This window comes from Chelmon rostratus, chromosome 20 (genome assembly GCF_017976325.1).
Source record: "Chelmon rostratus isolate fCheRos1 chromosome 20, fCheRos1.pri, whole genome shotgun sequence".
Taxonomy (NCBI): domain Eukaryota; kingdom Metazoa; phylum Chordata; class Actinopteri; order Chaetodontiformes; family Chaetodontidae; genus Chelmon; species Chelmon rostratus.
In genome coordinates this window covers 23,033,318-23,060,871 of record NC_055677.1, presented here as the reverse complement: position 1 = coordinate 23,060,871, position 27,554 = coordinate 23,033,318, and the positions used below count along the sequence as shown (strand labels likewise).

The 27,554-nt window shown below is 40.8% G+C and overlaps 1 protein-coding gene across 1 annotated transcript in view; it reads right to left on the bottom strand.

Annotated features, from left to right (window-relative positions):
• cubn (cubilin (intrinsic factor-cobalamin receptor)) overlaps positions 1 to 27,554 on the bottom strand; it is a 144,549-nt gene that overhangs the window by 25,787 nt on the left and 91,208 nt on the right. Inside the window, exons 40-59 of the mRNA XM_041961353.1 lie at positions 26,721 to 26,918; positions 25,890 to 26,036; positions 24,120 to 24,310; positions 22,852 to 23,020; positions 20,984 to 21,158; positions 20,285 to 20,463; positions 19,660 to 19,869; positions 18,924 to 19,064; positions 17,186 to 17,370; positions 16,300 to 16,471; positions 15,024 to 15,227; positions 9,933 to 10,082; positions 9,668 to 9,789; positions 7,110 to 7,335; positions 5,485 to 5,672; positions 2,451 to 2,607; positions 2,057 to 2,206; positions 1,705 to 1,890; positions 875 to 1,004; positions 161 to 378 (exon numbers count right to left, since the gene is read on the bottom strand). Coding sequence (XP_041817287.1) covers positions 161 to 378; positions 875 to 1,004; positions 1,705 to 1,890; positions 2,057 to 2,206; positions 2,451 to 2,607; positions 5,485 to 5,672; positions 7,110 to 7,335; positions 9,668 to 9,789; positions 9,933 to 10,082; positions 15,024 to 15,227; positions 16,300 to 16,471; positions 17,186 to 17,370; positions 18,924 to 19,064; positions 19,660 to 19,869; positions 20,285 to 20,463; positions 20,984 to 21,158; positions 22,852 to 23,020; positions 24,120 to 24,310; positions 25,890 to 26,036; positions 26,721 to 26,918 — 3,498 coding nt within the window. The remainder of the gene's footprint in view (positions 1 to 160; positions 379 to 874; positions 1,005 to 1,704; positions 1,891 to 2,056; positions 2,207 to 2,450; positions 2,608 to 5,484; positions 5,673 to 7,109; positions 7,336 to 9,667; positions 9,790 to 9,932; positions 10,083 to 15,023; positions 15,228 to 16,299; positions 16,472 to 17,185; positions 17,371 to 18,923; positions 19,065 to 19,659; positions 19,870 to 20,284; positions 20,464 to 20,983; positions 21,159 to 22,851; positions 23,021 to 24,119; positions 24,311 to 25,889; positions 26,037 to 26,720; positions 26,919 to 27,554) is intronic.

Sequence of the window (27,554 nt, the reverse complement as noted above, 5' to 3'; positions counted from 1 at the left end):
TGGTGCCTATGTTTAACCAAACAACCATAAAAAGGTGGCCACAGCTTTTTTAGTCTTTTTTTCAGTTTAGTGTATGCTTTATTGCAACCATGAGCTCCTATGAAATGGAAATAACTATTCAATTGTAAACATGCATCACAATAGAGTAACATTGACCCACCAAGTGTCTCACTGTAAGTTGCTCTCCAGCCAATCCCATTCACTGAGGCATCTGTCCTGAAGATGATGAACAGTTGGTTGGTGGAGGAGCGCAGATCAGGTGGGAGCACTGCACCACAGAATTTACCAAGCAAAGGCGCCAAGGTGTCCTGTCCATCATACACTGCCACATAATCATACCGACAGGAAGAAGATGCCTCCAGGTGGAAGGTGTTAAACCTGTGCCGATAGAAAAGGAGAACATGGGCAGGAAACATTACATAATCCTTAGAGCTAATTCTGTAGGTCTGTAAAAATAAACCCTAAGCCCATTGGGGATCAACAAGGCTCTGAAAGTTTATTTACCTCAAGTGACAAACAGAAAGAAAATAGTACAAGAATATTATAATAATCTGCAAAATATAAAAGTAATATTTTTTTGCTTCTGTTCCTTTTTTCATGTCTCTCCGTCTTTCCCTCTCTGCCCTCCTGTTCTCTCTTTACATTGTGCATAGATTTGTTAATAGCAATGTATTTTGTAGTTTATCAATACTAATGTGAAGTTAAATGTTAAAGATTCCTTTAATTTTATTTCTAAGTATGGCACTAGTCTTCTTTGCTTTGAAGAGAAATATTTCACTGGACTAAAAGGAATTACTGTGTGACACAAAATGTAAAAATGACCAAAAAGGTATGTCTCAAGTTCTCAAAGTTATTGCAGTCATTGCAGTCTTACTTAAGATCCACCACTCTGTCTGCTTGGACCATGATATGATAAGTGCAGTTGATGTTGTGGTGGTAGTTGGACATCAAGAGTGCAGGACTGCTCACTGAACCTATAGTGCTGTTGAAAAAACCACCACATGCTGTAGATGCACAGGCGCGCACACACACACACACACACACACACACACACACACACACACACACACACACACACACAGTATTATTACATGTGCAGTTTACCAATATTGACATGTCTATGTATGGAGATATGGTGAGTCAATGCCTCACACAGACTTGTGTTGAACAAAACAATTCATAAGAAGTGCAATGGTTTACCCCTGATCTTGACCTCTGTATATGGTAAGGCTGTGGCCTTCCTGTGCCATGTAGTAGAATCATACTTGGGGCTGTGAAGTGAATCAGTAATTCAGCTTGACTGCTGATTACAACCAACGTTTTAGGTCCAGTTGGCTATGGACACAAACGTGAGATTACTTCTATCAGAAGTCCCAAAACCTGTTTTTTAACATTTAATTAGTGTAAAGTGTAGAGCAAAATAAAAATATATTTACCATTTCATTTTGTATTTTATTTCTGGGTAAAATTATCCATATGCTAGGGATAGTAAATGGCAATAAATAAATTAGAATCAATTAATCGAAAATAATAAATAAAAAAAATGTCCTGCAATTTCTGAAGCGGTTTGCCAGGGATGTAGTGGTCAGTGAATGTGAATTTCATTCAGTGACAGACACTTCTTTTCATTCATTCTTAACTTTGGTTTGTTTAATACTCTTGCTCATTAAACTATACCAATTATTCCTCCTCTTCTTCACTTACGAATAGTTCTGTATTCTGCCATGAAGCCATTGTCACTGATCACAGAGTCAGAGTAGAAGTGGAATAGCATGGGGCCAAAGGTAGAAAAGGACCCTGGGATGCTGGTACCACACAGAGTAGCAATAGCAGGGCCGCTAGTAGCTAGGCTGTATATCTTCAGCCCATCATACAGACAGGTGGAGTGTGCTAAACAAAAGACAGAAAGCCACATAGTCAATAAATAAATGACTGCTGGTTATCAAACAACAAGGAGTACAATACATTTACTTTCAAAAGTTCCAAAAAGGAAACAGACCAATCTTGTGATCATGCCAAGATTCTTTGTTCATATATTGCTAATGCTAAGACTTGCCTTCTATTTGAAAGATCTGAAAGGTGACAATAACCACGGTCTGTGCTCCAGCATCTATGGTGTAGTTGCAGTTGGAGTGGTCAGGGTAGTCGGCTGGATAATTTGGAGAAACCACGCGACCACTTGTATTGGTGAAGTTTGCGCCACACCCTAATGAACAAAAAACTTCAGACTTTCTCTGGATTTTGTTGGGACTGGTAAAGTTTCCAGTCAAAAACTCCTCCAAAAAGTCCTTTACTAGGTAACATATCTGCTTCAGTCCCATGTAAAAAAAAGATTATTTATGAAAACACACAGGTGCCTTACATTCAAGGTTACAGTGTTTCATATTAAAACACTGTTACAATCAGTCACTATGGTCTTGTAAAGACTGTGATATGAAGCTGGTTCTTACTTGTGCTGAAGGAGGCTGAGAAACCTCTTCCCAAGGCTTCAGTGCTCTGAAATCGACTTGTGATTATATTATGTGGAGCAACGATGGGGCCTGGGGCCACCGAGCCACAGGCTGTTGACAGCAGATCCTCAGTATTTTGGTTCTGACCTGACCATACCTGTAGGAAAATGCACACTGACTGAAATTGTTGTCAAATGGAACATTGTCTTAAAGATACATACATTACACATTTTATTCATTCAAACTACAAATAGAGTCAACCGCCTGACAATATGCAAAATCAATGATTAAACTGGACAGTTGTTGGACAGTAATGCCTAATACCATATTAAAATATGAGCGACTAAATTACTAACAAATACTTAACCTACCAACACCTACCTATAACTTATTAACCTAAATGAACTGACGTGCTAAGCTGTGAACATGCAGTGCATGGTTAAAACAGGACGGAAGTGACCCTGCAAAAGATGTGTTGGACTCACTGAGGTTTGGGTAAGACTTACATCCTTCACTGATAGTCTAGAGGTCAACAAGTGTTTGTAGCTTGATTGGTTGCAGATACGATTTGTGCATAGCACTCAAAAGTATATATAGCTCTTTCAGTGTTTTGTCAGCAGGATGCTAGTATAATGGGTAGTGGTATGGATTAAGGATATGACCAACAGGCAGTTTTGATGGGTCTAAAAGGAGCAGATAATTGCAATTGCTGAACAAGAAGAAGTTGACTTGAAACAAAGAATGCCTAAATCAGCGATAGCAGCATGAATGGTAGTGGACATTCTCTGTGTGGGAGATATTTCGGGTGGTTACACAGCTAACATGTTTGGGTCAGTTAAAACAAACTGGCAGAAGCCAAAGCTATTGTTGACCTTCTGGTTCCCTGTATCTGAAGTCAGCTCAAAGGTAATCTCAGCTATGAACTTCCCAAATACATTTTGAAATATTGAATATTTTGGATCACTGTTACACTTCAATCAACAGTCCACCTGATTCCTGCATACAGGTAGCTGTGTAAACCTGTTGTGAGGACATCAAAGCAGTGCAATGAAACAATAGAGCTATTGATATTCAGGTGTGCTTGGATTGTAGTGACTGGAGGCAGTAAAGCATAAATAATAAAATAAAATAATAAATAAAAACTGTACAATGTAAACAATGACACATTAAGAAAAGACAAGGCAGTTATAGTAGTGCAAATGGTAGTGCAAAAAGAAAGAAGTTAGCATATCGTCTGGTGGTGATTAAAGTCTCTGTGTGTTGTTTTCCTGAGGGGAGAAGTTCACCTCAGTGAGAGAGTTCAGAGTGTGTACTTGTGTGTGTGTTGTGTGAGTGTGCGTGTGAGTGTGTGATAGTAAGGGGGGGGGGGCAGGGAGAAAGTTCAGCATCCTGACAGCCTGGTGGACGAAGCTGCTGGTCTTGGCCCGCAGGCTCTGCAGTCTCCTCCCTGATGGCAGCAGGCTGAAGAGGCTGTGTGACGGGTGGGTGGGGTCTCTCGCAATGCAAAGGGCTTTGTGGGTGAGGCGAGAGGTGTAGAGGTTGTGGAGGGAGGGGAGAGAAGCACCGACGATCTTCTCAGCTGCTCTCACAATGCGCTGGAGGTTCTTCCTGCAGGACGTGGAGCAGGCGGTGTACCACACGGTGATGCTGCTGGTCAGGACGCTCTCGATGGTGCCTCTGTGGAAGGTGTGCATAATGGGGCTCTAGCTTTCCTCAGTTTGTGGAGGAAGTAGAGGCGCTGGTTTGCTTTCTTGGCCAGGGATGTGGTGTTGGTGGTCCAGGAGAGGTCCTCAGTGACGTGCACACCCAGGAATTTGGTCCTGCTCATCCTCTCCACCGTAGCACCATTGATGAGGGGCATGCTGGGGGCGTCTTCTCCTGAAGTTCACAACAATCTCCTTCGTCTTCTCCACGTTCAGAGAGAGATTGTTGTGTTCACTGCTGTGCGACGGTGTGCAGTCGTGGGTCAGCAGAGTGAAGAGGAGGGGGCTCAGCACACATCCTTGGGGGGCCCCCGTGTTTAGTGTGGTGGTGCTGGATGTGTTGAAGATGTCTGTGAAGACATCCGTGAGCTCTCCGGCACAGTCACTCAGCACACGACCAGGAATGTTGTCAGGACCAGAAGCTTTGCGAGCGTTGATCCTGCTAAGTGTCCTCCTTACACTGTCTGGGGACAGCGTCAACACCTGTTCGCCGGGAGGGGATGGGGATTTTTGTGCAGGTGTGCTGTTGTGTGCTTCAAAACGAGCAAAGAAGTCATTTAGCTCATTTAGCAGGGGAGTGGAGCTGTCACAGGTCTGCGGTGGGGGCTTGTAGTCCGTGATGGTCTGTATCCCTCGCCACAGGCTCTGTGTATCCCTGCTGTCACTGAAGCGATGAGCTATCCCCCTGGAGTACATCTTCTTGGCCTCTCTGATGCCGGGTGACAGGTTGGCTCTCGCTGTCCTCAGGCCCTCCTCGTCTCCTTCTCTAAAGGCAGTGTTTTGAGCCTTCAGCAGCCTATGGACCTCTCCTGTCAGCCATGGCTTTTGATTGGCCCGAACAGTGATGGTCTTTGTTACTGTTACATCATCGATGCATTTGGTGATGTAAGCAGTGACGACATCTGTGTACTCCTGGAGGTCGGTGATGTTGTTGTAGGTGGCACACTGTTTAAATATGTCCTAGTTTGTGGTGTTAAAGCAGTCCTGAAGTTTCTCCAAGGACCCTTCAGGCGCACCAAAAAAACGTCTGAAGTGAAAATACTTTACATATAAGAGAAAAAAGGATTGTAATTTGTCAACAACAAGTACATCACAGAAGCCAGGTGAGAGCTGGATAACTGTGAGTACTACTTGTGTAAGAGCCCAAGAATCCCTTCTCGCTATATGCTTCCCCATGGCTCTACATTATAAGAGGCCGACCATGGCTTTTGCAATACGCCAAAGATATCAGGCATAGACTTTATAGAAAACTCAATATGGGTCTGTCTTTCTTACTAGCCCCTGAACTAACAGCATTTGCACATGTTCCTGCTGTGGCTTAGTGCTGGTACCTTGATATAGCTGCTCTGGCAGCTCCCAGTGCTGTCTGGAATCTGGAAATCACTGTTGAAACTCATCTCCAGGTGGTTTCCCTCATGGGTAATGATCTGCCAGGAACACTCCACATTAGCTGGGAAGTTCTGAGGATAATTTGGAGACTTGATTGTTCCTGTATCAGCATGAATCACCCCACCACAGCCTGGTCAAAAACAAAAAACACGTTACTGCACAGCACATATATAAAATTAGCACAAAAGTAATTTGAATGAAAGATTGAGAACACTGATCCAATTTGATGCAATAATTAAAGACCTCAAGTAAAGATCTAACACTGATGTGGCAGCTGATAGCAACCTACAAATCCTACTGCAAAAAGTTGGGACGTTGTTGTAGTGTGATGTTGTTGCACTATATTGTGAAGAGGGCATTTTATATGTGTATAATCTGAAGGGTACAGTTAAGCACTTCCGCTATTATGTTTCTTATGTTCTTTAACTGCTCTTGATATGCTGTCAATATGCTCTTTGAAAATGATGTATGTATTAAAAATGTAAAATTATTGTGTACTAGACACAATCATTTTAATGTTTAATACATCATTTTATTTTGTTTTATGTTAACTGTACAAACTTTTATTAAAGAGAAGTTAGAGGTTATCGCTAGAAGTATAGCGAGTGTTTCAGTTTGTGAACTTCCTCTTTAAATGAATCCTCTTTGCTCTTTCGCTGTTTAGTTGTAAGTGTGAAAAAGTTACTTAACAAGACATGTAGTGTAGTAGAGTTGTTAATTAAGTAGCAACAGTATTTCTTTTCATGTTGTTCGTGTACTGTTGAGATTTATTTTTTTTTTGCTAGCATGAGCATGATTTTACTCATGACGTTACACAGCCACTGTGAAAATGTGCATGAGATAAATCTGGTGAATGTTTTCTTTCTCCACAACATACACACTGAGCCTGACCCTTCGAATGGTCAGCTGACTGCCCTCTTTGCTGCAGTGCGAGCCATTTACAAGACTGAGTGACTCTTCGCATTGCCAGCTGGAACTGACTGCAACTGCTACGGAGCCTGCCACTTTTGATCGTGTAAAATGTTCACAAAGTGATGAACCTCGCCCCATCCTTGCTTGTGAACGACTGAGTGTTTTGAGGGTGCCCCTTTCAAACCTAATCATGATACTATCACCTGTTACCAATGAACCTGTTTACTTGTGGAATGTTCCAAACTCATGTTTTTAGAGCATCCAACTTTCCCAGAGTGTTGTTGCTCCTGTCCCAACTTGTTTGAAACCTATTTCTGTCATAAAATTACGAATAAGCATAGATTTACAAAAATCAATGATGTTGATGAGGCAAAACATTAAATACATTGTATTTGCACTGTTTCTTTTTGAATATATGTCAAAAAGGATCAGCAAATTACCACATTCTGTTTTGTGTTTCACAAAGCATCCCAGCTTTTTTAGAATCAGAGTTGTATGTGGAGACAATTGAGGCTTGTCTTGATAAAAACATAGGACAGACAACAGCAATGTTGTGAAGAATGGGTGTAGTCAGTGTACAGTATATACTTCATCACAGAATATCAGTTCAGTAGAGAACATGTACAGCATGTTTGTTTAGCTAGTATAAACTCACCTGAAGAATCAGCAGACCAGGAGGCCATAAAACCTCCTCTGGACACACTATGGTCCGCCAGGAAGACTACAGCAAGCTTGTTGGATCCTGACTGGATGATACCTGGGGAGGTGGTTCCACAGTACTGGCCAATAACAGGGGAGCCAGGGGATCCTCCATTGAAGATGGTAACAGAGTCCCAGCCACATTTAGAATGGGGCTCCAGGTTGAAGTAGCTGAAGGTTAGCTGCAGTAAAACAGGGGAGTGGGAACCAAGAACAGTTTTATAAGATAGGTGGCTACTGAACAGTAGGTCCAACAACCTCAGCAATATCTGAACATGCAAAGAGTGATTACTCACAGTGGCAATTTGTGCGCATTGCTACTGCCTCATAATATAAGAAATATCTTGATGTCTGCAATAGATTTAGTACATTTGTGCTATATATCTTAATTACCAAGATGGCGACGCACGAGTGGCAGCTGGTCACAGCCGCTCCGACCACTTTTCTACCTTCTTTTGTGTTTTTTGTCTTTTTTCTGTCAATAGTTTCAGTCGATCGGGCGTACCTTCGGATGTACAACTGGCAAGACTCGTGATTTGCTTTTCACTCTTTTGTGGACTTTTACAAACTACATCGGGAGATCCATTTAGCCATGGCTCCATTGTTTACACTGAGGACCAGCTGTTAGCACTGTGCAACACCAGCATACTCCCAGTGGAAAGACCGGACATCCCCATGGAGATAAGAGAAGACGGTATAAACCATCCATACTGTCTCTTATTATGGGGAACGTAAGATCTCTCCCTAACAAGATGGAAGAGCTAATGGCACTAACCAGACTGCTGCAGGAGTATCGGGAGTGGGGCTTCATGTGTTTCACAGAGACGTGGCTGAACAACTCATGCCGGACACACATGTCGCATTGGACACCTTTCATCTGCTGAGCGCAGACAGGCGAGTAGTCTCACAGCTGCACCCCCAGATCTGATCACAACCTGATTCATGTGTTACCTACTTACAGGAAAGGCAAGGAGAGCTATAAGAGGAAGCTGGAGAAGCGCCTGCAGGGGAACAATGCCAGAGTGGTTTGGAGGGGCCTGAAAACCATCTCAGGCCACAGCAGCGAGAACAGCAGGGGCCCAGAATCTAGAGCCCAGGAATGGCCAAATGGGCCTGTTTTTTAAAAGGTTTGATTATACCCCCGTTACCTACCCCAACCACCAGTGCCCAGACCAGACAGCGTTACCTCTCAGCATCCCCTCCCTCCCTCTCCAGTGCATCCCTGACACCAGCAACGGACCCAGCCCCCACCTCACCCAACAAGAGCCACCCCCTTGTCCCCCATCCGGCCTCTACATAATAGCAGATCAGGTGAGGAAGGAGCTCAGGAGGACGAAGGCGAGGAAGGCTATCAGAGCAGATCAGCACTGTGGAGTTGTTCAGTATATCTTCAACTTGAGCCTCAGTCTGCGTGGTTCCAGTGCCAAGGCTGTGCATCCCAGGGAGCCCAACCACTCCAGGCCGGTAGCCTTAACTTCCAACCTGATGAAGACTCTGGAGAGGATCATACTTAATCATCTCCATCACCTGGTGAGCAGTGAGCTGGACCCCCTACAGTTTGCATATCGTCAAGGCATTGGTGTGGAAGACGCCATCATCTCCCTGCTCCATCGCTCTCTTTCCCACCTGAAAAGCACTTGGAGCACAGTGAGGGTCATGTTTTTTGACTTCTCCAGTGCTTTCAACACGATCCAGCTATCACTACTGAGGGGGAAGCTGGAAGGAGCCGGAGTAGACTGTCACCTGGCTGCATGGACACTGGTTTCCATATTCAGACTGTTTTTTGTAGTGATGTGTGATTTATCATATGCCAATTACTTGCAATACTGCTCTTTTCCAATCTGAATGAGCACTCTACATATCATAGTATTCTACTGTGACATACACATATTTTGTTCTTTATAGTCTTATTTCACAATTTTTCACTTATTTCACTGTGTGTAATGCTGCTGTTGCACTGCAATTTCCCATCTTGGGATAAATAAAGTATATCTATCTATCTATCTATCTATCTATCTATCTATCTATCTATCTATTTATTTCTGTGCAATATCATTAATGCTATATATATATACACACATTTTTTTCTGACTTAGCCCTTTGTATAAAATGTACATATATATCAGCTTTTATTTTGTATTTTGTATCTTGTTTTTCTCTATTTCTGTTGCTTTTTTTTCCCAACTGCCATGACATGCTGCTTGTAACACCTTGTCTTGTCTTAATTATGTGGCTTTGTAATTTATCAGTTTGTCATGCTTAGCCTATTCAGGTACACACCTATAAATTCACCGAGACTACAACTGCCAGGAAGTCTGTACATTTGCATTAAGCCAAAGCTCTTGACCACAGAGTTTTATTTTATTTGTCCCATCACTGTAAATATGTAATCTAAGCTAGTTGAGCTAGTTTCTAGATCCCTCAGGATAAAGACAAATTAATTAGATAAAATATTATTCCACCCAAGCATGTCCACCTGTTCAGCTAATGCCCCAGGCCACGGTGATGACTCACTTTAATAGTGTGGCCCACTGGAGCCTCCAGCAGCCAAGCACAGCGACTAGGGCTGGGGTAGATATTGGGGTAGTTAGGACTGGATAACACCCCTCTCTCACCTGTCTGCCAGCCTCCACACTCTGCAAAGAGAGAATAATAACATTACATTAATAATAATAAAAAATAATAACATTATGAGTGCTAGATTAGACAAATATCAATCTCATATTTAAATATACCATATGGAACATGAAGTTAAGGATGCTGTCAGTATCTGTCTTACCGGAGAACATGTAATTAGCCTTGAATCCCAGGTCTCCCTGGGAAGCATCAGTCTGGAAATGGATCCAGAGCTCTGGCGTAAAGACCACAATGGGAACTCTGGGGGTGGTCTGACCACAAAATTTGGCCAACATCTCCCCATCGGAGTCACCTGGGGGAAGGGGTAGAAAGTTTGACATCAATATAGGGTGTGTTGCACACCCTTGGTATGTTGTCAGTCTGTCAGAGGACAGACAGGCCCATTCATAGTCATAGTCATATCATGTAGATACTAAGGTTGGAAGCTCTCGCAAATTTTCTCTTTGTTATTTTTTAGCTTTTAAAACCGAAAACACTTATTACCTATGACAAAAACACACATCAACACTGGAAAAGGAAGCACATGGATTGGATTAAGTGCAGCAGACCTAAGGACAATCACTGCCCTCGTCTAAAAATATAGCTATATCCCAGCTCGTATCATAATGTGGACAGACAAACAGACACAACCCCGTGTTGACGTTCGAACATGAGACAGTAACCATGGAAAGAAGAGGAAAAATTTTGAGCAATTTTTAATTCAGCCCTGATTACTGTCAGCTGTAACCACGCCGATCTCCATCTCTCTCTCTCTCTTTTGCTTGCTCGCTCGCTGTGACAGACACCACACATGCATCCTGGCTCCCTCACCTCTTTCCCCGCCCCCTCTGCCCTCTCGGCCAATGCCTCTGACAACTCTTGGTGCGTTCATAAACCGAACAGGAATAGGAATTTTCAGCAGTTCTGAACTTATAACAGCGTCACACAATATAACGGTGAAGTTGGTACATAAATTGTTTTAACAAACATGTTAATTTTGTTATTTATTCATTCATGGGTTGTGGTATCCTGACATTTATTGGTAATTGCTAATTCTTATTATTTACCAGCTAAGTTACTATGTTATAGATTAATGTGCTGAGCTAGTCTCGATGGTCCACTAGGTGGCGATCTTGACACACTCTTGACACTCACAAGAGTGCATGCCAGTAAACAGAAGAAGTTATGAGAGAGAGTCTGCCTTGTTCACATAGGAGTCCAGTCATGTGTGAGTGTAAATTGCCATGCTCAAGACCTCAGTTAAAGTTAAGTTAAATTTGAGATGTGGACATTCGGTTCATCTCACAATACAACATGGGTTAAATTAATGTATTTCTATTCATCCATAAATTTATATATTGTAGAAACTCTGTTATATTTGTGTCATGCTGTTAAGTGCAGAACTCAAAAGTTCCTACTGTTAGGTGCCATGCACTTGCATTGCCTGCCTAGAATGAGGCTGTACGAATCAAAACTTTATTCTCAGATGTTTTGACTACTTTGTAGGCAGTAATGACAAGCTGTGCAATGAATAAATGGGTTTAGAATGAATCTTTTTCTCCCTCTGTCCCAATATTTAGGTATGAAGAATACCTTCACTCAAAAGCAACTACAACAGACTCAGTCAGCTGCAGATCTCCCAGTTCATCAGAAGCAACAAGCAACACTACACTTCGAGCCATCCCTAGCAGAATGCTATCACACGTTCAATACTCTCACTTCCTGTTCTGTGAGGCGGTTCATGTTTTCAGTTAAATTTTAACAGGTGAGTTTTCAATACAGAGAATCTGGTATAAATTAAGTAGGCCGACATCTTTCTACTCACATCCTACTGTTTGTTTATCTTATTACCATGATTTCTTTGCATTTTAAGTTCAATGTATATGAAGGCAATGGTAACAACTTTTACACAAAGAAACGTGTAAATATGGATTTATATTTATATTTATATTTATACATGTCGTCATCTTTCTCCTTGCTCCTTCCAGTCTTCTGCCATTGCAGGAAAAAATAAGGCTTAAAATAAATTTAGTCTTGGGTTGCATTTTGCTGTTAGAGAAAAACTGGCACTCCTCACTGTTTCACCAATGAAATGACACCATCCATACAAGCCAATCAGAGCTAGCTGGTGGTGAGATGTCACGGCGTGAAAAATGGTACTGTGTCTAATCCTGCTCTCAGAGCAACCCACTTCTTGTCTGTGGTTGACACAAGGTACAGCCCTGGAAGCCGAAGAACTCTGACTTCAAAATTAGATGATGTGGTGCTGGACAAACAGACAAAACGAGTAGTCTTGCAGAAGCTGAAAATGTGTCAGTTACAGTTGACATCTGGTCGGATCGCAAGATGCGGGGCTTCCTAGGAGTTACTGGTCACTGGTTGGAACGTGGAGAAGCAGGAATCGTCCTGAAATCCGCTTGGTGGCTTGTAACAGGTTCAGTGGTTCCCATAGAGGTGAAAAAATTTGTGATGTATTCAAGCAAATATGTGAGGACTACCAAATCAAAAGAAAACTATTGCACATGTGATCATGCTGCAAACATGAGGAAAGCTTTCAGCACTTGAAGAGGATGATAACTTGTGGACTAACTTGCCATGAAGACCAAAAGAGGCTTTTTCTCCAAACTAAATCTCAGACAAGACAGCAGTGTTTTGCCCACACGCTGCAGTTAGTTGTGGGGGATGGCTTGAGAGACACAAAAATAGCAGTTCTTGCAAAGGCCTGCAAGCTGAGCAATTTGCTGCACAGCAGTACTTCCTTCAAGGACATTTTTGAGCGTGAGTTTGGGCAATCTGGCATCCCATCTTCAGTTGTCACACATTGGAACTGCTTAGACAACTGAAAGCAGTACTGAAATGTGACGCCACGAAGCTCACAGTCGTACTTTGAGAGTCTGGCCACAAGGAGACAGCATTCACATGCAGAGAATGGAGTCAAATTCAGGAGTTGGTGCCTGTCCTTGAACCTTTTGCCCAGGCCACTGACCTCACTAAAGGTGAAAAAGTGGTAACCATAAGTGCAGTGGCCCCGTGTGTACTCTCCCTCAACCATCATCTTGAAAAATTAAAAGGCAGCTTGTGCTACTTGGGGAGCTTCATCAAAACCTTGCAGACATCTCTTCAAAGGAGATTTAAAGGGATCTTCGTGAATGTGAAGATGGCAGAAAACTCCTCATCTGATAGCCAGCCATTGCCCTTCTCTGATCCACTGTATCTGAAGGCAGCCATGCTGGATCCTTCTTTTAGTAGCATGTGGGTGACGTCAGGCCTTTTTGCGTCCTACCATACGAAGAGGCAAAAGAAGGATTCCGCTTCAACACCACATATGCAGCTGACACACTTTTTGGACATTTGTAGTGGACAAGACTGCCTCCATTTCTGGACACAAAACAGACACACCCTTCCTTCTCTCTTTGAGGTTGTGGCAAGACTGTTGCATATTCCTGCATCCAGCGCGCCAGTAGAGCGTGTGGTGTGATCATGCGACCTCATTGTTCCCAACTCAGTGCAAAAATGTTGACTCATCTGATGTTTTGCAAGTGTAATAGCCATTGGTAATGGCTTACAACTCAAGATTCTCTCCCTCTCTCTCTCTCTCTCTCTCTCGCGTACACTGATATACTGTAAAATTCCAATAGCCTAGTCCTGAATAGAGGCTGAAGGAAGGATATTTCCTTACTACCCCCTCAATCCTTTCTCTCTTGCACTCACTCATACACACACTCACATTTGTGTTGAATTAAGTGCATTCTAACTGTTCCAATGTTTCTTTTCATATACAGTACAGTAATGTGATCGTTGCCACTAATACCTGACCACAAAATAAGCAATTCAGTATTTCAATCTGTGTGGACATTCAGTTACATTTTCAAGTTTATTGATGTTTATTGTTACACACACAATTATACATAAAATACAAATGAAATGCTTAAGTTTCTGTCCAGTTGTACACAGTTAGAGACAATACCTATTTACCTCAATACCTCACTCACTCACTCTCTCTCACACACACACACACACACACACTCACACTCACACACATACACACTCGCTGTCACACACAGACACAGGCAAACACATACATTTTGGTTGGATAAAGTACATTCTACCTCAAGTTTCAGTTCCGGCATTATTTTTTTCCATATACTACAGTAATGTGGTTGTTTCATCTTTTTTAAGTAATAACAAGCTGTTTGAAATTCATTCATGTTGAGCTGATTTATTAACTTATCAGCTTACTTTAAAAAGAAAAGATATTGATTCTGAAAAACAGGATTGGTGAAATACAGACATTTGAAAAAAGTAATTAATTTGATAATGACTTGACTTGTGACTTGACTTGCTTTACTAAAGCTATGCTTGGACTTGACTTGCTCGATCCTCCTTACAGACGACTTTCAACGAGCTCCTCGTCCGTGTACTCTGGCTCAAAACGGTGAGGACGTCCATCGTAAACAAAGTCATCATCCACCACCTCAGAGTCGGAAAAATATTCATCCATTTTGTGAAAAATAATAGTCGCAAACTACAGCTAAACTAGCCGACCACTGCAGAGTTAGCCGTGTTGTGGCTGGTTGCTCGCAGCGCGCGGCGCTCGAAAGTGACGTCATCCACGTCAGAAGTAGTTGTCTAGAGACACTGGATGTTGATAACATGCCACCATGGGCTCAGAGGGGAATAGCGCCAGCATATCATAACAAAATATTGGAATATGAACGAGATTCGCCGCAGATTATGCGTTTATAGAGGCTACGCACGGGTGCCCCAATTACTCGCATTATACGGATATACGCCCCGCTCCTCTGGGGCTAATTTCTTCAAAACAACTCCAAATGCCACCAAAGTTGTCTGGGTGTCTAAATGGTCGTATTTAATGCTACAAATAAAGTCCAGGTTGTAAAAAACGAAAGTTATCCTTTTTTCCATCCATTTTTCATGTGATACTAGACTATCACATGTATCACTGCTAATGTAAATGGGATGGCATGCATTGGAGGAGACAGTTGCATTCATTCATCTGATTGAAGTCTCTCAGGCTGTCAGTTGTATCCCAAGCTTCGATTTTCTGACTCCCAAGAGGATGGGGAGTAAAAAACTCAACTGTCAACTTCCAAAGCACCTTTCCTGAAAACTATGGGTAACATAGCACACACCACAGTATACTACACTACTTTTTCTAGTCTATGATTAATCCCCCAGATCTGAAGTGTACATGTGTAACTTTCTTCATTAGATCCAAGAGTGTGGGACTCACCTAAGCGGAACTGGAGGTAGTCTGACTCACAGGTCTGGTGGTTCTCCAGATGTAGGTCTTCTATCAGCACCACAATAGAAGAATTGATGTGCTGTGGGTTTTGGATCAGCCACTCACAGTTGAGGTTGTTGCTGTAGTTGGACACTAGGTACCCAGGGGAAGTGAAGTTCCCGCCAGCTGGGTTGCTCAGGACTCCACCACACTCTGCCAAAAGGCAACATGAAAATGTATGGACACAATGAAAGGCATACTTATAACAAAAGGGATTAAGTAAATATTTTAAAAAAACACCTCCGGATAACACATTACAGTTCATCAGCATCACTAAATACATCCCCACTACTGACCATAAACTTGAATAAACCATTATGAAGGATTTATTGCAGGGCTGTTGTATTAGACTGTATTGTCTGTAAAAACCTTGGAACTTAGTGTATTTGAGAGATCACTTCATATGAGTTGAATAGGCCAAAGCCAAGCAGTGTTGAGCTACTTGGACAGTGTAGTGAGCTACAAGTCACCAGTTACTCTACATTAAATGAAGCTTCACTGCCAGAGAGCAAGCTAAGCTACAGTAACATGTCAAAAGTAGTTTTTACATTGAAAGAACCTCATTCCAAGCCAGTGCAAGTCAGTCAAACAGATAGGCAGGTAAAAAACAAAAAAACAGAACAAACCAATAACTCAATATTTAATAACTCAAACCACAGTAGAAAAAGAGTAAAAATAAATCCTGACTTTGGATCAGATCTGTTGTTACCCTTTGCCATTTTTCCATGAAGTAAACTCAAGCTGACACAACAGACGTTGTAGTCATGAGCCCAAGCATTGATAAGTGATGTCACCATCATATAGAAGTGCTTCTGTCTGCTACATATACAGGTATAGTGGTGGCATCACCTACTAAACTTTAGCAGTTTTATTTTAGTTGAGCTTTAGAGAGGTTTGGGGAAAAAAAAGCTTGTGTGGAGAGAAGAGTCTTGATTGATACCACACAACACTTACTCAGCAAAATGTCTTGGCCACATAAAATAATTTCTTCATAATAGTTGCCAGCTGATGTTTTGTCAATAATATATGGCAATAGTCCTTTCCTTTATAGCACAAAATCTTAGCATCTGTAAGTGCAATTTTCTGCTTTACGCATTTGGTTAAGCACTTAGAGCAAATAATAGGTATGTATGGATATACAGCACTTTGTTGATTTGGATTATGTTGAATGTATTATGCATTACACAGTATTTCAGTTTAATTTTTTTACAATGGAGCATATTACCTGCAGGCTCCTCAGAGGAGTAAGAAGCCATAAAGCCACCACTGGACACAGAAGCATCAGTGCGGAATAAAACAGTCATGGTGTTGCTTGAGGAGTGCACCTGGGTGCCTGCTGGTACTGTACCACAGAATCGCTGCAGGCGAGGGGCATCAACCGACACTCCGTTCAGGACCTAGGTGACACAGGGGTTATCAAGGAGACACAAGGGTACACAAAATTCCCAGAATCAGGTTTTTTTATTATGCTGTGAATATTGGTAAAACAGTAATATGTTCTGAGTTTGGTCTTACACAAAAAGGTTTGTACAAAACTTGAAGATGCAGATATCTGCTGGTGATTCCTCTGCCACCATTAGAATAATTGTGGTGAATGGAAATCATTTGTGGTGTGAAAAACATGAAAAAATGTAATGAATTATAAATACAAATCAAATTCCTGTTGTTCAACTACATCTGGGTTAAATATGAGAACATGAATGAGGAGCAAGCTAAACTCGAAAAAGGATGAGATAATAAGTAGCAATTATGACAGGAGCAAAGGACCAAGTCAAGTGATAAAGTCCTTAATGGGAGGAAAGTGAGGTGGATGGATGGGTCAAACAAATACAATACTTTTACCCAGTAGACCACTGTTTCTGGCCCATGTAAAACTGAAAGAGAAGACCGACCTGTTTCAACTTCCATAATGTACCCAAGCTATGTCACATTCATAACAATAACATACTTACTTTAGGTCTGGCACGATAAAGGTGGACCTTCATTGTAATGACCTGTCACAAGTACTGAACCCAACGGTGATATGCCATTTTGGGAGCCACTGGCATTGACACCTATTTAGTTATTGAGGTAGGAGAATGTGTTAGAAATATTGGCAGAAAGGGACTCACATCGACGTAGTCAAATGCACACGAAGTACCAGAATCTTCCAGCTGCAGGTCATTGATGGTGAGTGTTACCCGGCGGCCTGGTGACATCATCAGGTCCCAGCGACACACCCGACTGTGTGGGTACAAGTTGGGGTAGTTGGGAGAGGAGATAGTTCCTGAGGGAGCATTTAGCTCTCCTCCACAAGCTGCAGTAAGTGAAGAGGAAAAGTAACAGTAATTGTTTTACATACAACATGAGAAATAAAATTTTCTAAAGCAAATAAATATTAATTTGTTTATCTCTGTGAGTCTAAAGTAAAGTAAACATTTATCTAAATGATGTGTGGCCAGTAAATACAGATAAAATAGATATGCCTCGGTCTTCCATATTTGGCTAACTTGCATAAAAAAAATCTGTTTGATAGAAAAAATACCAACATAAGTATAACCAGTAAATGTTTAGTATTTTTTACTGGATAAAAATAAACAAAAGGGATAAAGTTCAATATTGGCAGCAAAAAGCACTTAAGAGCAGTCAGTTCAAAATGAATTAACATCAAGGGGAGATCAACTCAAATCCACAATGCATTTACTGTATATAAAAGGAGAAATTAATCTAAAACTAGAAAAAAGTTTCACAAAGATTCAACATATAGCTGTCAAAGTTAGATTGCTTGGGTTAATAATAGGCTTTGATTAGCCAGTGCGCAAGTGAGGATGTTTGAGAGTTTCCTTGGCAGAGGAAGGGCTTTAAGCCTATAATCGGCAGTATGTATTTTCTATATATATATATTTTTTTTTACGTATTTTCTCTCTTCTATAGTCCTTTGTATAAAATGTACATATCTATAGTCAGCTTTTATTTTGTATTCTATGTTTTGTATTTCTCTAATTATTTTGCTATGTTTTTTTTTTCCAACTGCCATTACCTGCTGCCTGTAATACCCAAAATTCCCCAGATAGGGATTAATAAAGTCTATCAAATCTCATTTTATAAGCCTTTAAGCTTTAAGGTTTGGTCTGAATGATCAATTTGCATACTGACTGCAATGCAGTGCATTTACACCTGCATTAACATTTACGTGTTTTACAGCAAAAAAAATCCAGATCCAGATCCAGATCCATGTTCATAGCATGTTAAAATGGTATGGAGAAATAAAGTAAGACTTGGAACCAATTCAAATTTAGACATTTGGAATAATGAAAATTACTGGAAATTCATTCCTGGAACATCATTCAGCAGCATGTTTTGTAGTTCTCTGAGATGGTAAATATTTCAAGATATAATTTTGTTTTTGGTGGCCAAATGTTATTTGCCAGGAGTCCAAGACTATGGTGGTTCAGCAGCTTATTGAGACATATTGGGGTCAGTCAAGTGGAGAGCTATGAGAACATATAAGGACGACTGGACATTTTTATGGCACTAGATCAGAGCTTGGGTGGATATTATTGATAAATTAAAAAATTACTTATAGTACAACTTGATGGGAACTGTAGTTTTGTAATAATAATGAATTAGTCATTGTTCAAATGCTGAAAGCTTGAAGACTTCAAATTCTTATGTCAGTAGTAAATGTTATGCAAGTAGTATACTAAGAGTTTAAAAAGCCATTGGAAAGTCATTAAGGACTTCAGCTCTCTGGTGACAATGCTCACATAACCATGTGCACTGCATGTGTAAATACCATGTAATTGTAGTATAGTTTGTGATGCCTTAACAAACAATCCTTTTCTAATAATCTTTTGCAAATGATCGTACCTTCGACACTGGCTTCAAACAACAGACTGAAGCCTGCTGCATTTTCGCTGGTGTCACTGACAAACTTGACATAGGCAAAACTGTCAGACGTGTCGATGGGGGCTGGAAGTGTACTGCCGCAATGTCGCCCCAGAAGCCGCCCTACGCACAGTACAATACAAGAAGTTTATCTCACAATAGGTTTTTGATTTGCATCTTGGTTGTCCTGTCGTGTCAGTGTCAAGTTGGTTCAATTTGGCTTTTGCTTTCCTTCCATTAACTTCTTTTTCATTTCATTCCCATATAGTAGGAACATAAAGAGGCTGGGAAAACAGATGTACAACATGATTGGTGACAATATGAGTGCTAGTCATTGGTACTAAAAACTATATTTATGGTGGCCTTGAGGACATTTCACAAAATACATTTCAGAAACACAACACCATTTCAAAAAGCACAACATTTTAGATTATGGAAAAGGAGAGACCACACTTGCTTGTGATTGGACAGAACAAACATGTCATTGTGTTTTCTGAAATGTTGTGTTTTCTGAGAAGGCGTGTTTTTTTAAATATTGTTGTTTAACTTTGAGATGAGCACATTTTCAACTTATGCACATGTGCCTTGGATTGGAAATTTGTGAAGCAACTTTAGAACTCAGGTAATCATGTTGAATTTTTAAAATGTTATTTCATTAATTGTATACTCTGGTGGTGACACAAAAAGAGTAGCTGAACTGATCATCTTGTATTCTCACCTGAGGCATTGTACTCTCTGATCTCCACATAGTCAGCAGAACATTCTGGAGTGGTCTGCAGGCTGATGTTTCCATAGCTGAGAGTGAGGAAGTGCCCTGTGGGCCCCTCCAGGTACCACTCACAGCTGGAGCTGTCTGGATAGTTGGATACTGGGAATCCAGGGCTGTGGATTGCACCCCTCTGACCTATGTAAGTACCTCCACATGTTCCTGTGAGGAATTTGACATACAAAATAAGACTAGGGCCACTGGCTATTTATTATTATTTTTTTACAAACCTGATATAATGCTATAAGTCATTTTCAGTACTCATCTATTTTAAAAGAAGATAAAGAGTACAACCTAAAACCTGTACAATCTAAAACCTGTAGTCCAACCTTCAATATATTCTTCAATATAGGATTTGAAAAGTTTCCTCTTTCTTAGACACCATCCACTGACAGTATCACAGAAATAAATGTGGTAGCTCAAACTTGTGCTGTAATAATAATTTCAACATTTTTCCAAACACAAGAAAGCCAGAATTTGACACTGAGTTGCAAAGTTTTTGTACTTATATAGGATAAGTATTTTGCTTTTTTCCTGATCATCTTCATATTGCGTTTAATGACTCTTATTTGCCTACCTATTGAGTACTTTGCCTTGAAGCCTTTGTACATAAAGCTGCTGTCAGTACGAAACCTGACTAGCATGGAGGAACCTCTTGAATGTTGGGTAGATGGTCGGGTGTTGCCACAGAGCCGGGAAATTAAGCTAGCTTCGGAGGTGGAGCCATCGCGCAATTCCAAGTAGTCATTCACACAGCTGAGAAATACATGAATGAATACCTGAAAACATCTTTTGATGATATCCCCAAAGCATTGCATTGTGCAAGATGACAGAATGTGAAACTTTTTTAAATACAGTACACTTTTAATAATAACTATAATATAATAACTAATGAAAGTTTAAGCTTAAGGGCAGGGTTCCTCCCACAATGTCTGGCCCATAACCCCATTTAGGTCTTCAATCTCTCGTGACCCCACCAGCCAGAGAGTTGTCAAGTTATCACATGGATTTAAGTATAGTTTATTTGTAAACGAGCATAGGATGAGCTTAAGTCAAAATGATAATAAGTTTGTTTTAGAGGTTGAGGAATATAAATTAATTTCACTCCAACTACTGTATTGATAAATTATTGGATTAAACTTGGGAAGCACAGCAAGTGAAAGAGGTGGAATATTATTTAGCTTCCAAATACTGTACACTTCGAAAAAATTAATTCTACGTTGTAATGAGCAGGGAAATATAGCCAAAACAGCCTGGGAGAAAGTAGCAGCTGTACCTGCTTGTGGGCTCAATGTAGAATTCATCCTCAAAGTCAATTTGGACAGCTTCTCCATTGGGAACATATATGACCCAGATACAGTCAGTGTTCTGGGGGTAGTTTAGTGGATAGTTAGGTGAAGTGATATACCCTGGAGGATCATTATCATTCAGCTCAATGAAGCCTCCACAGTCTGTGAAAACATAGAAAGAATGAAGTTTGTATTGGACCACTTTGCAATATTAAACAGAATTACTCATTGCACCAGGTCTATATCCTCTTATCCTTGATAATTAATACAAAAGCTCTGTGTAAATTTACACTGGTAAAAGTCCCTAAATGTATTGGCTATCTGCGTTCATTGTAATGCTTTGAGAACCAACGTGATCTAATTATCATGATCTGGCACCTGTGCCCAGTGTACGTTGCCAAATTTCTCCAGGTTGAACCATGTGTGCAAAGTTGCAACTACACAAAACTGCACTATAGACATCAATAACACAAAAACAGTGCAGACTACAAACTAAACTATGAATCATGGATGCGAAACATCCAGCCTCTGTGCCTCATGTGGCCTGCAAGACCATTTGATCCCGCCATCGAGACAATTCAGAAATCAATGAAATTACCTAGAAAGCGATTACTTTTTGTCTACAATCACAGACAACAGCAGACTGACACATCCTTTCGGGTGGCACACCTAGCATTTATGTTAATGTCAGTATGCATCATTGCAACTGCTTTTTGTGTGTGTGTAGAAGGCGAGCCACAGTTTCTAAGTTAGTTTGTGGGGATGTACTCAAAGTGGTGAAAAAGACCAGTCTTAAGCGCCAATACAGCTCAAAATATTCTAAACTGGATAAATTGTGAGGACAAACATGAGAGAGACAATGTTATGCAACAAAGTTTTGGGGTGAATCAGCTAAAAGCTAAAACCTTATTCAGAAGGACAATTTGTGAAGGAGTGCCTTGTTGCTGCTGCGCAGCTGCTAGCAAGGTGCACATTTTTTCAAGTGTCAGTGTATCTTGAATAATTCATGGAGAAGCCTGTGATGCAACACAGTGATAGCAAGTGGCAGAGTGATTTGGCCTTCTCAGTGCTGAACCTAAAGCTCCAAGCTCAAGCCAGCTTCTTAGCTCTCTGCTTTCAAATGTCATTGTGGAGATCTGCAATCTCCCCTCATTTTCCCCTTTGTGCTCCTGTGTTGTTCCCTCCTCTTGTCTCTCCCCTGTCCGTCTTCTTTAGTGGTTTCTCTGCAGGGCGGGGCCGACAGGTCGGTCCAGCCTCCTCGCCAATTGAGCAAAGTTGTGTTTACTGAAGCAACCAAGACCCACCTGACTACACAATATATAAGCTCCAGGAAATGATCCACTATTCTTTAAATCGTCTGCCCTACCCATGTACTAACAGCCCAGATCAAGTACCTTGTCAGTTTTTTACTAGCCTGTGACCAGCCTTCCTGACTCTCTTTTTGTGTCTGTGCTCAGGTGTTCAAATCTTCACCAGTTGTCATCAGCGCCCTGCCAGTCTGCGGTCCCTGTGGGACCTTGAATAGGTCAAACCCTCTGTTATATTGACAGTCAAAAACGGTCTACTGCTCACTAATACTTCACAGAAAAACAAGCAGGACCCAGCCAAATAACCAAACACTATTAGTTTGGGAAGGGACATGACAGCACTAGGAAACCTGGTAGTCCTGATGGGCACTCCCCCTTGTCTGAGTTTACCACACCATCTGTTAATTATCGAAAATTGCAGTAATTTGGTCACAGATAGTCAATGATTACTTAATGCCATTGTATAGCACTGCTGTATGAACACTGCAAACATAACCATATTGATGTTGTGATGAATTCTACTGCAACTAAAAAAATGGTGATTGTACCCTGACTGTGGGCTTCAAAGGTCAGCTTAAAGCCGCTGGCCTCATTAGTGGCATCTGATGTAAAGCGAATAAAGAGGTGGTTGTCAGTAGTCTGGAGGAGTGATGGCGGACTTGAACCACAGAGACGTTCCCCCAGCAGTGGAGCTGAACCATCTGGACCATTCCTGAGCTGTGGAGAATAATACATGTGAATGAATAATTGGCAGTAACAAAATAATGTACCAACTGATCATTAATTGTGACAAAATTCAGAAGTAGTTTTACACAATAAAAACTACTACTGAATTTTCTGAGACATTTTTTGTTTAGTCCTTGGTCTATAAAACATTTCATGATCCACTGTTTCAAACACCAAGATACATGAGTAGCTTTTTTGATTATAAAAGATCCTGAGACTGACTGTCAATAAGCAGGTTATTGTAAATCCACCTATATATGCAGTTGTTCAGTAATCAGATTCCTCTCCATGGCTCTTATTTCTCCAACTCCCTACCAGCGTTACAAGAAACTGTAAATGCACATTTGTGGTCTTGATAAACCTTTCCCATGTCACATGTTTCACTTACTTTTCATATATATTTAAAGTGCTCAGTGCTAAAGTAGTACACACAACACACTTATATTTTTTAACTTTTTCTTCACTTCCCAAAGGTGTACCCTTGTCATACTGGACCTTTGTCCTCACATCGTTAAAACTGTGAAACGGTTGCAGTTTACATAGGTTAAGGCACCAAAACTACTTGATTAGGTTTAAGCAATGAAAGTATTTGGTTACCCTACCCACCTTCCTTCAAATGCAGACTTTCTTGCTCTTAAAAATATGTCACCTGATTTCCTCCTTTGCCCCCATCATGATTACTATAGCCACTAGAGAGGTCTTAATACCCTATTTGCACAGTTGACTTATATAGTAACAGTAACCCTAACCCTAACCCTAAATTGCCATGGTTACCAAATGATCTTGCATTGCTTATACACATCACTTCCTTAACAATCAGCAGTTAATAGCATGTTTTTAAATTCAATCATAATAGCAGATCTACTCTTATATGTTGGTTGGTTTATGGAGCAGTTTGAGGGTGTGCACATTAACAGTTTCATAAATTCATAGTTTGGAGAATTGTGTTCATACGACCAGTAACTGGACTGAAACTGAAAATCGTAAGTTGATGGTACTTGGAAAACTAAACTGCCACTTGTAGCAGTATGGCCCTGGTTTTTTAATTATTTTCCTAATATAAAGATTTTGCTTTCGATGTGTTGTTTACCTCCAGGTTGTCTCCTGAACTGCATCCAGTTCCATAGCCTTGAATCTGGAAAGGGCCCTGGAAGGTGACAGAAACTGTGAAGCCAGGTGTCACCATCACATACCAGCTACAATCCAGATCAGGCAGGTAGTTCAGGGGGTAGCGGGGACTGCTCAGGACACCCCTGTTGACATGCAGGAGGCCACCACAACCTGAAAAGATTAGTATTATGGTTATTTTTTATTAATATGATGATCATTGTTGGAGAGCAGAAGCAGTAATTGAGTGTGACAGGAAAAGGAAAGGGTTATGACATAGAAAAAAAAAAAAAATACTGTCCAGTATTGACTGTCATGAATGGATGTTAAATGCTGGATAACCAGAAACTTTCTCCACTTAAATTAGAATAAAGCTGTGTCTCTAATCACAATAATTGCATTGTGGGATTGCTAGCAGAAGGTAATAATCCCATAATACAATGTGTCGTAGATGTACAAACTAGAAACATGTAACTCTACACCTATACATTGTACTTTAATAAGCATCCACCCTGCATCTTCTTTTCCGCTACTCGACACCTTACCAGCACATGCGGTAAGAGATTTTATATGGGATAAAATCATCCTTTATTAATTCCACAGGGAGGAAATGTGCAGTGTTGCAGCAGCAAAGGGGATAGTTTAATAGTAAGGAGCATCAGTTTTAAAAAAGCCACCAATTAATATACAAGGGCCATTTAAAAAATGCATGCCAATCCAAAGCATAACCACTTCGATTAGTGATTTATTATTGAGCTATATAGTTACAATCTACCCTGCAGCTGACAATGGCCAGTCCCTCAGACGGTGGCTCATCACCACATGAGAGGGAAAGTTATGCGCTGAACTATTTCGTGGCCTGGACCAGTCAATTCCTGGAGTCTCTGTTTAACTGCTGACACTGAATTGCTGTTTTACTTTGACATGAAAAGTTTCGACACCCAGGGCATTGTTTTCATAAGCTGCTCTAACTAATTAAAATGCATACCTTGTTTGTTTAGTCCACACAAAACACAAGTAAAAACAAAGAAACAAAACTTGTATTTTAACAGGAAGGTGGTGGACTGATTTCTTTTTATTTCATTCCTAGACTGGATCCCTGGCAACCTCAAGGTCATGTCAACCTCAGGCACTGCGCTGAGGAGGTTTATTTTTTCCACCATGAATCCACCTTCTCCTCCTGCAGGTGTATTAAAACGGTTGAAACAAGACAATAGCATGCACTGTGTCAAAGTCACTGCTGCACACTAGAGAGAAATTCCTGCCTATAACTGATGCTTCCTGTCAAATCTGGAGTTGTTTTACAGGCCCAGTTCTAAAAAGGTTGGGAGGCTGTGCAAAATGTAAATTCAAGGCAGAATTCAGTCATTTGCAAACAAAGCATTTAGTGACTATGGTTTTACAAAGTGTTCCAGAGCCCCTTCCTTGCAAAGGGCATCTATTTTGACATGACATCCGAGGATGCCCCTTTCATACTCAATGATACCATCAGTCTGTTAATCCGTCTGAACTGTGGAATGTTCTAAATTGAATTTTACTTATTTGAAACATGGTGCTGGCATCAAATCCAGACTTAAATACATGTCTTTGCACTGTTTTCAGTTGAGTTTAAATAAAAAGGGATTAGCACATTTCACATTCTGTTTTTTTTTTCTTTTTTTTTTTTTACACACACCATCCCAACTTTTATGGAATCAAGGTTGTAGAATACTGAGAACAAATAAGGTGTTTCAGTTTGCTTCTGGTGTATGACCTCTAGAGTAGGAGGCATTGAAGCCTCTGCCACTAATGCTGCTGTCTGAGGTGAAGTGAATAAACATGGAGTCTCCTGATGAGTGGAAAGAGCCTGGAGGATCCCGGCCACATACACTAGCCAGAACTGGGGATAGACTGGTTGCACCTGAAAACACACATAAATACAGAAAAGAGAATCATAAGATGTCCAGAAGAACAAAACAACATGGTGCTGTCACTAAAAGTACACATTGATGGCTATCCATCCTGCAATTGCCATTCCTCCACAGCCTCACTAGAACAATTTGTTGCATTCATTTGGTTACAGGAAAATTTAACTCTTTAGTTTCTTTACTATGACATAGTAGACATCCTCATGCATTGATTGCTGCTGTCCATACACAAGACCCAAAAAAGGATGGGTCACAATAATGGTTTATTGCAGAACTATTATAATAATTGTGAAATTGTGTTGTATTGACTTAATCTTTTCTGTCATTTGTTCCCTTCCACTTACATTGGGCGGTTAAAAGACCAGATAGCATATGCATCAAGAATGTTGTTATCATCATCAGTTTTCCTTTTGCTAATTTTCTATAAATACTCTAATTTAAATGAGTCAAGATGGAAATTTGTAAAATCTGTGAACTATTCCTATGGTTACATATGCATGATTTTAAAGAGTGAAGGAAGAGAAAATGTTCTTGTCAGAAACTTTGTAAGGCTTTTCATAAGATGATTTTCATGTGTAAAATCATTGGAAGCAAAAAACAGATTAACAGCTACAAACAGTGCAAAAGGTTGTTATTTTTCCATCACTGCCTAATCCTGCAGAGTTTAAATGGCTTACCATCCCTGATGACAAGGCTGTCAAAGTAGCATATAGGGTTGTCCTCAATGTTCAGAGACAAGAGGTTAAACTCAACAGTTGAGCCTGGAGAACGTATCAGCCATGTGCATTCCTGGTTAGGAGGATAGACTTCAGGCCATCCAGGAGAATATAGGAACCCGGGATTCTCCCCTGTCATTAGTGCTCCACCACAGGCACCTGACACACAGAAAAATAACAGGTTCAGTGTCTTCAAGATCTTGCTCAAAGATACTTTGACATGTAAACTGTCAGGGATCGAACCACCACCCTCCTGATGATTCCCTCTACCTCCTGAGCCACAGTCACATCCATGAGATAATTATTAATACAGCCAGAAATGCTAAATTGACTACCTGTACCTTTGTATCAGAGTGAATTGGCACATGTCAGGAATGTGGGGTTTCAGGGGAACTAAGATCAAACCCAGATGCAGACACAAGGGGGACCTGGTTCAAATTATCAAATTTAACTAGGCTAACTAGGCTTGACACAGAATGAAGACAACACAGGGAAACACTGAACACACAACGAACGTGGCATGGCTCATGGACAAAGACAACACTTGAAACACTAACAAGAAACGTGGCTTGACAAAGACAACTCTAGAAATGCACTAACATGAAACATGGCTAAAGACAATCACTGACAACACTAGAGGACGGAGGACAAAACACAATTCATGGCATGGCGAGGAAACAATGACAACACTAAGAGACACTGGACAAACATTTACATGAAACGTGGCAAGGCTAGAGAGTACAATCAAGACTAGGAACAACACAAACAAGGAACGTGGCTTGGCTATAGACTTAA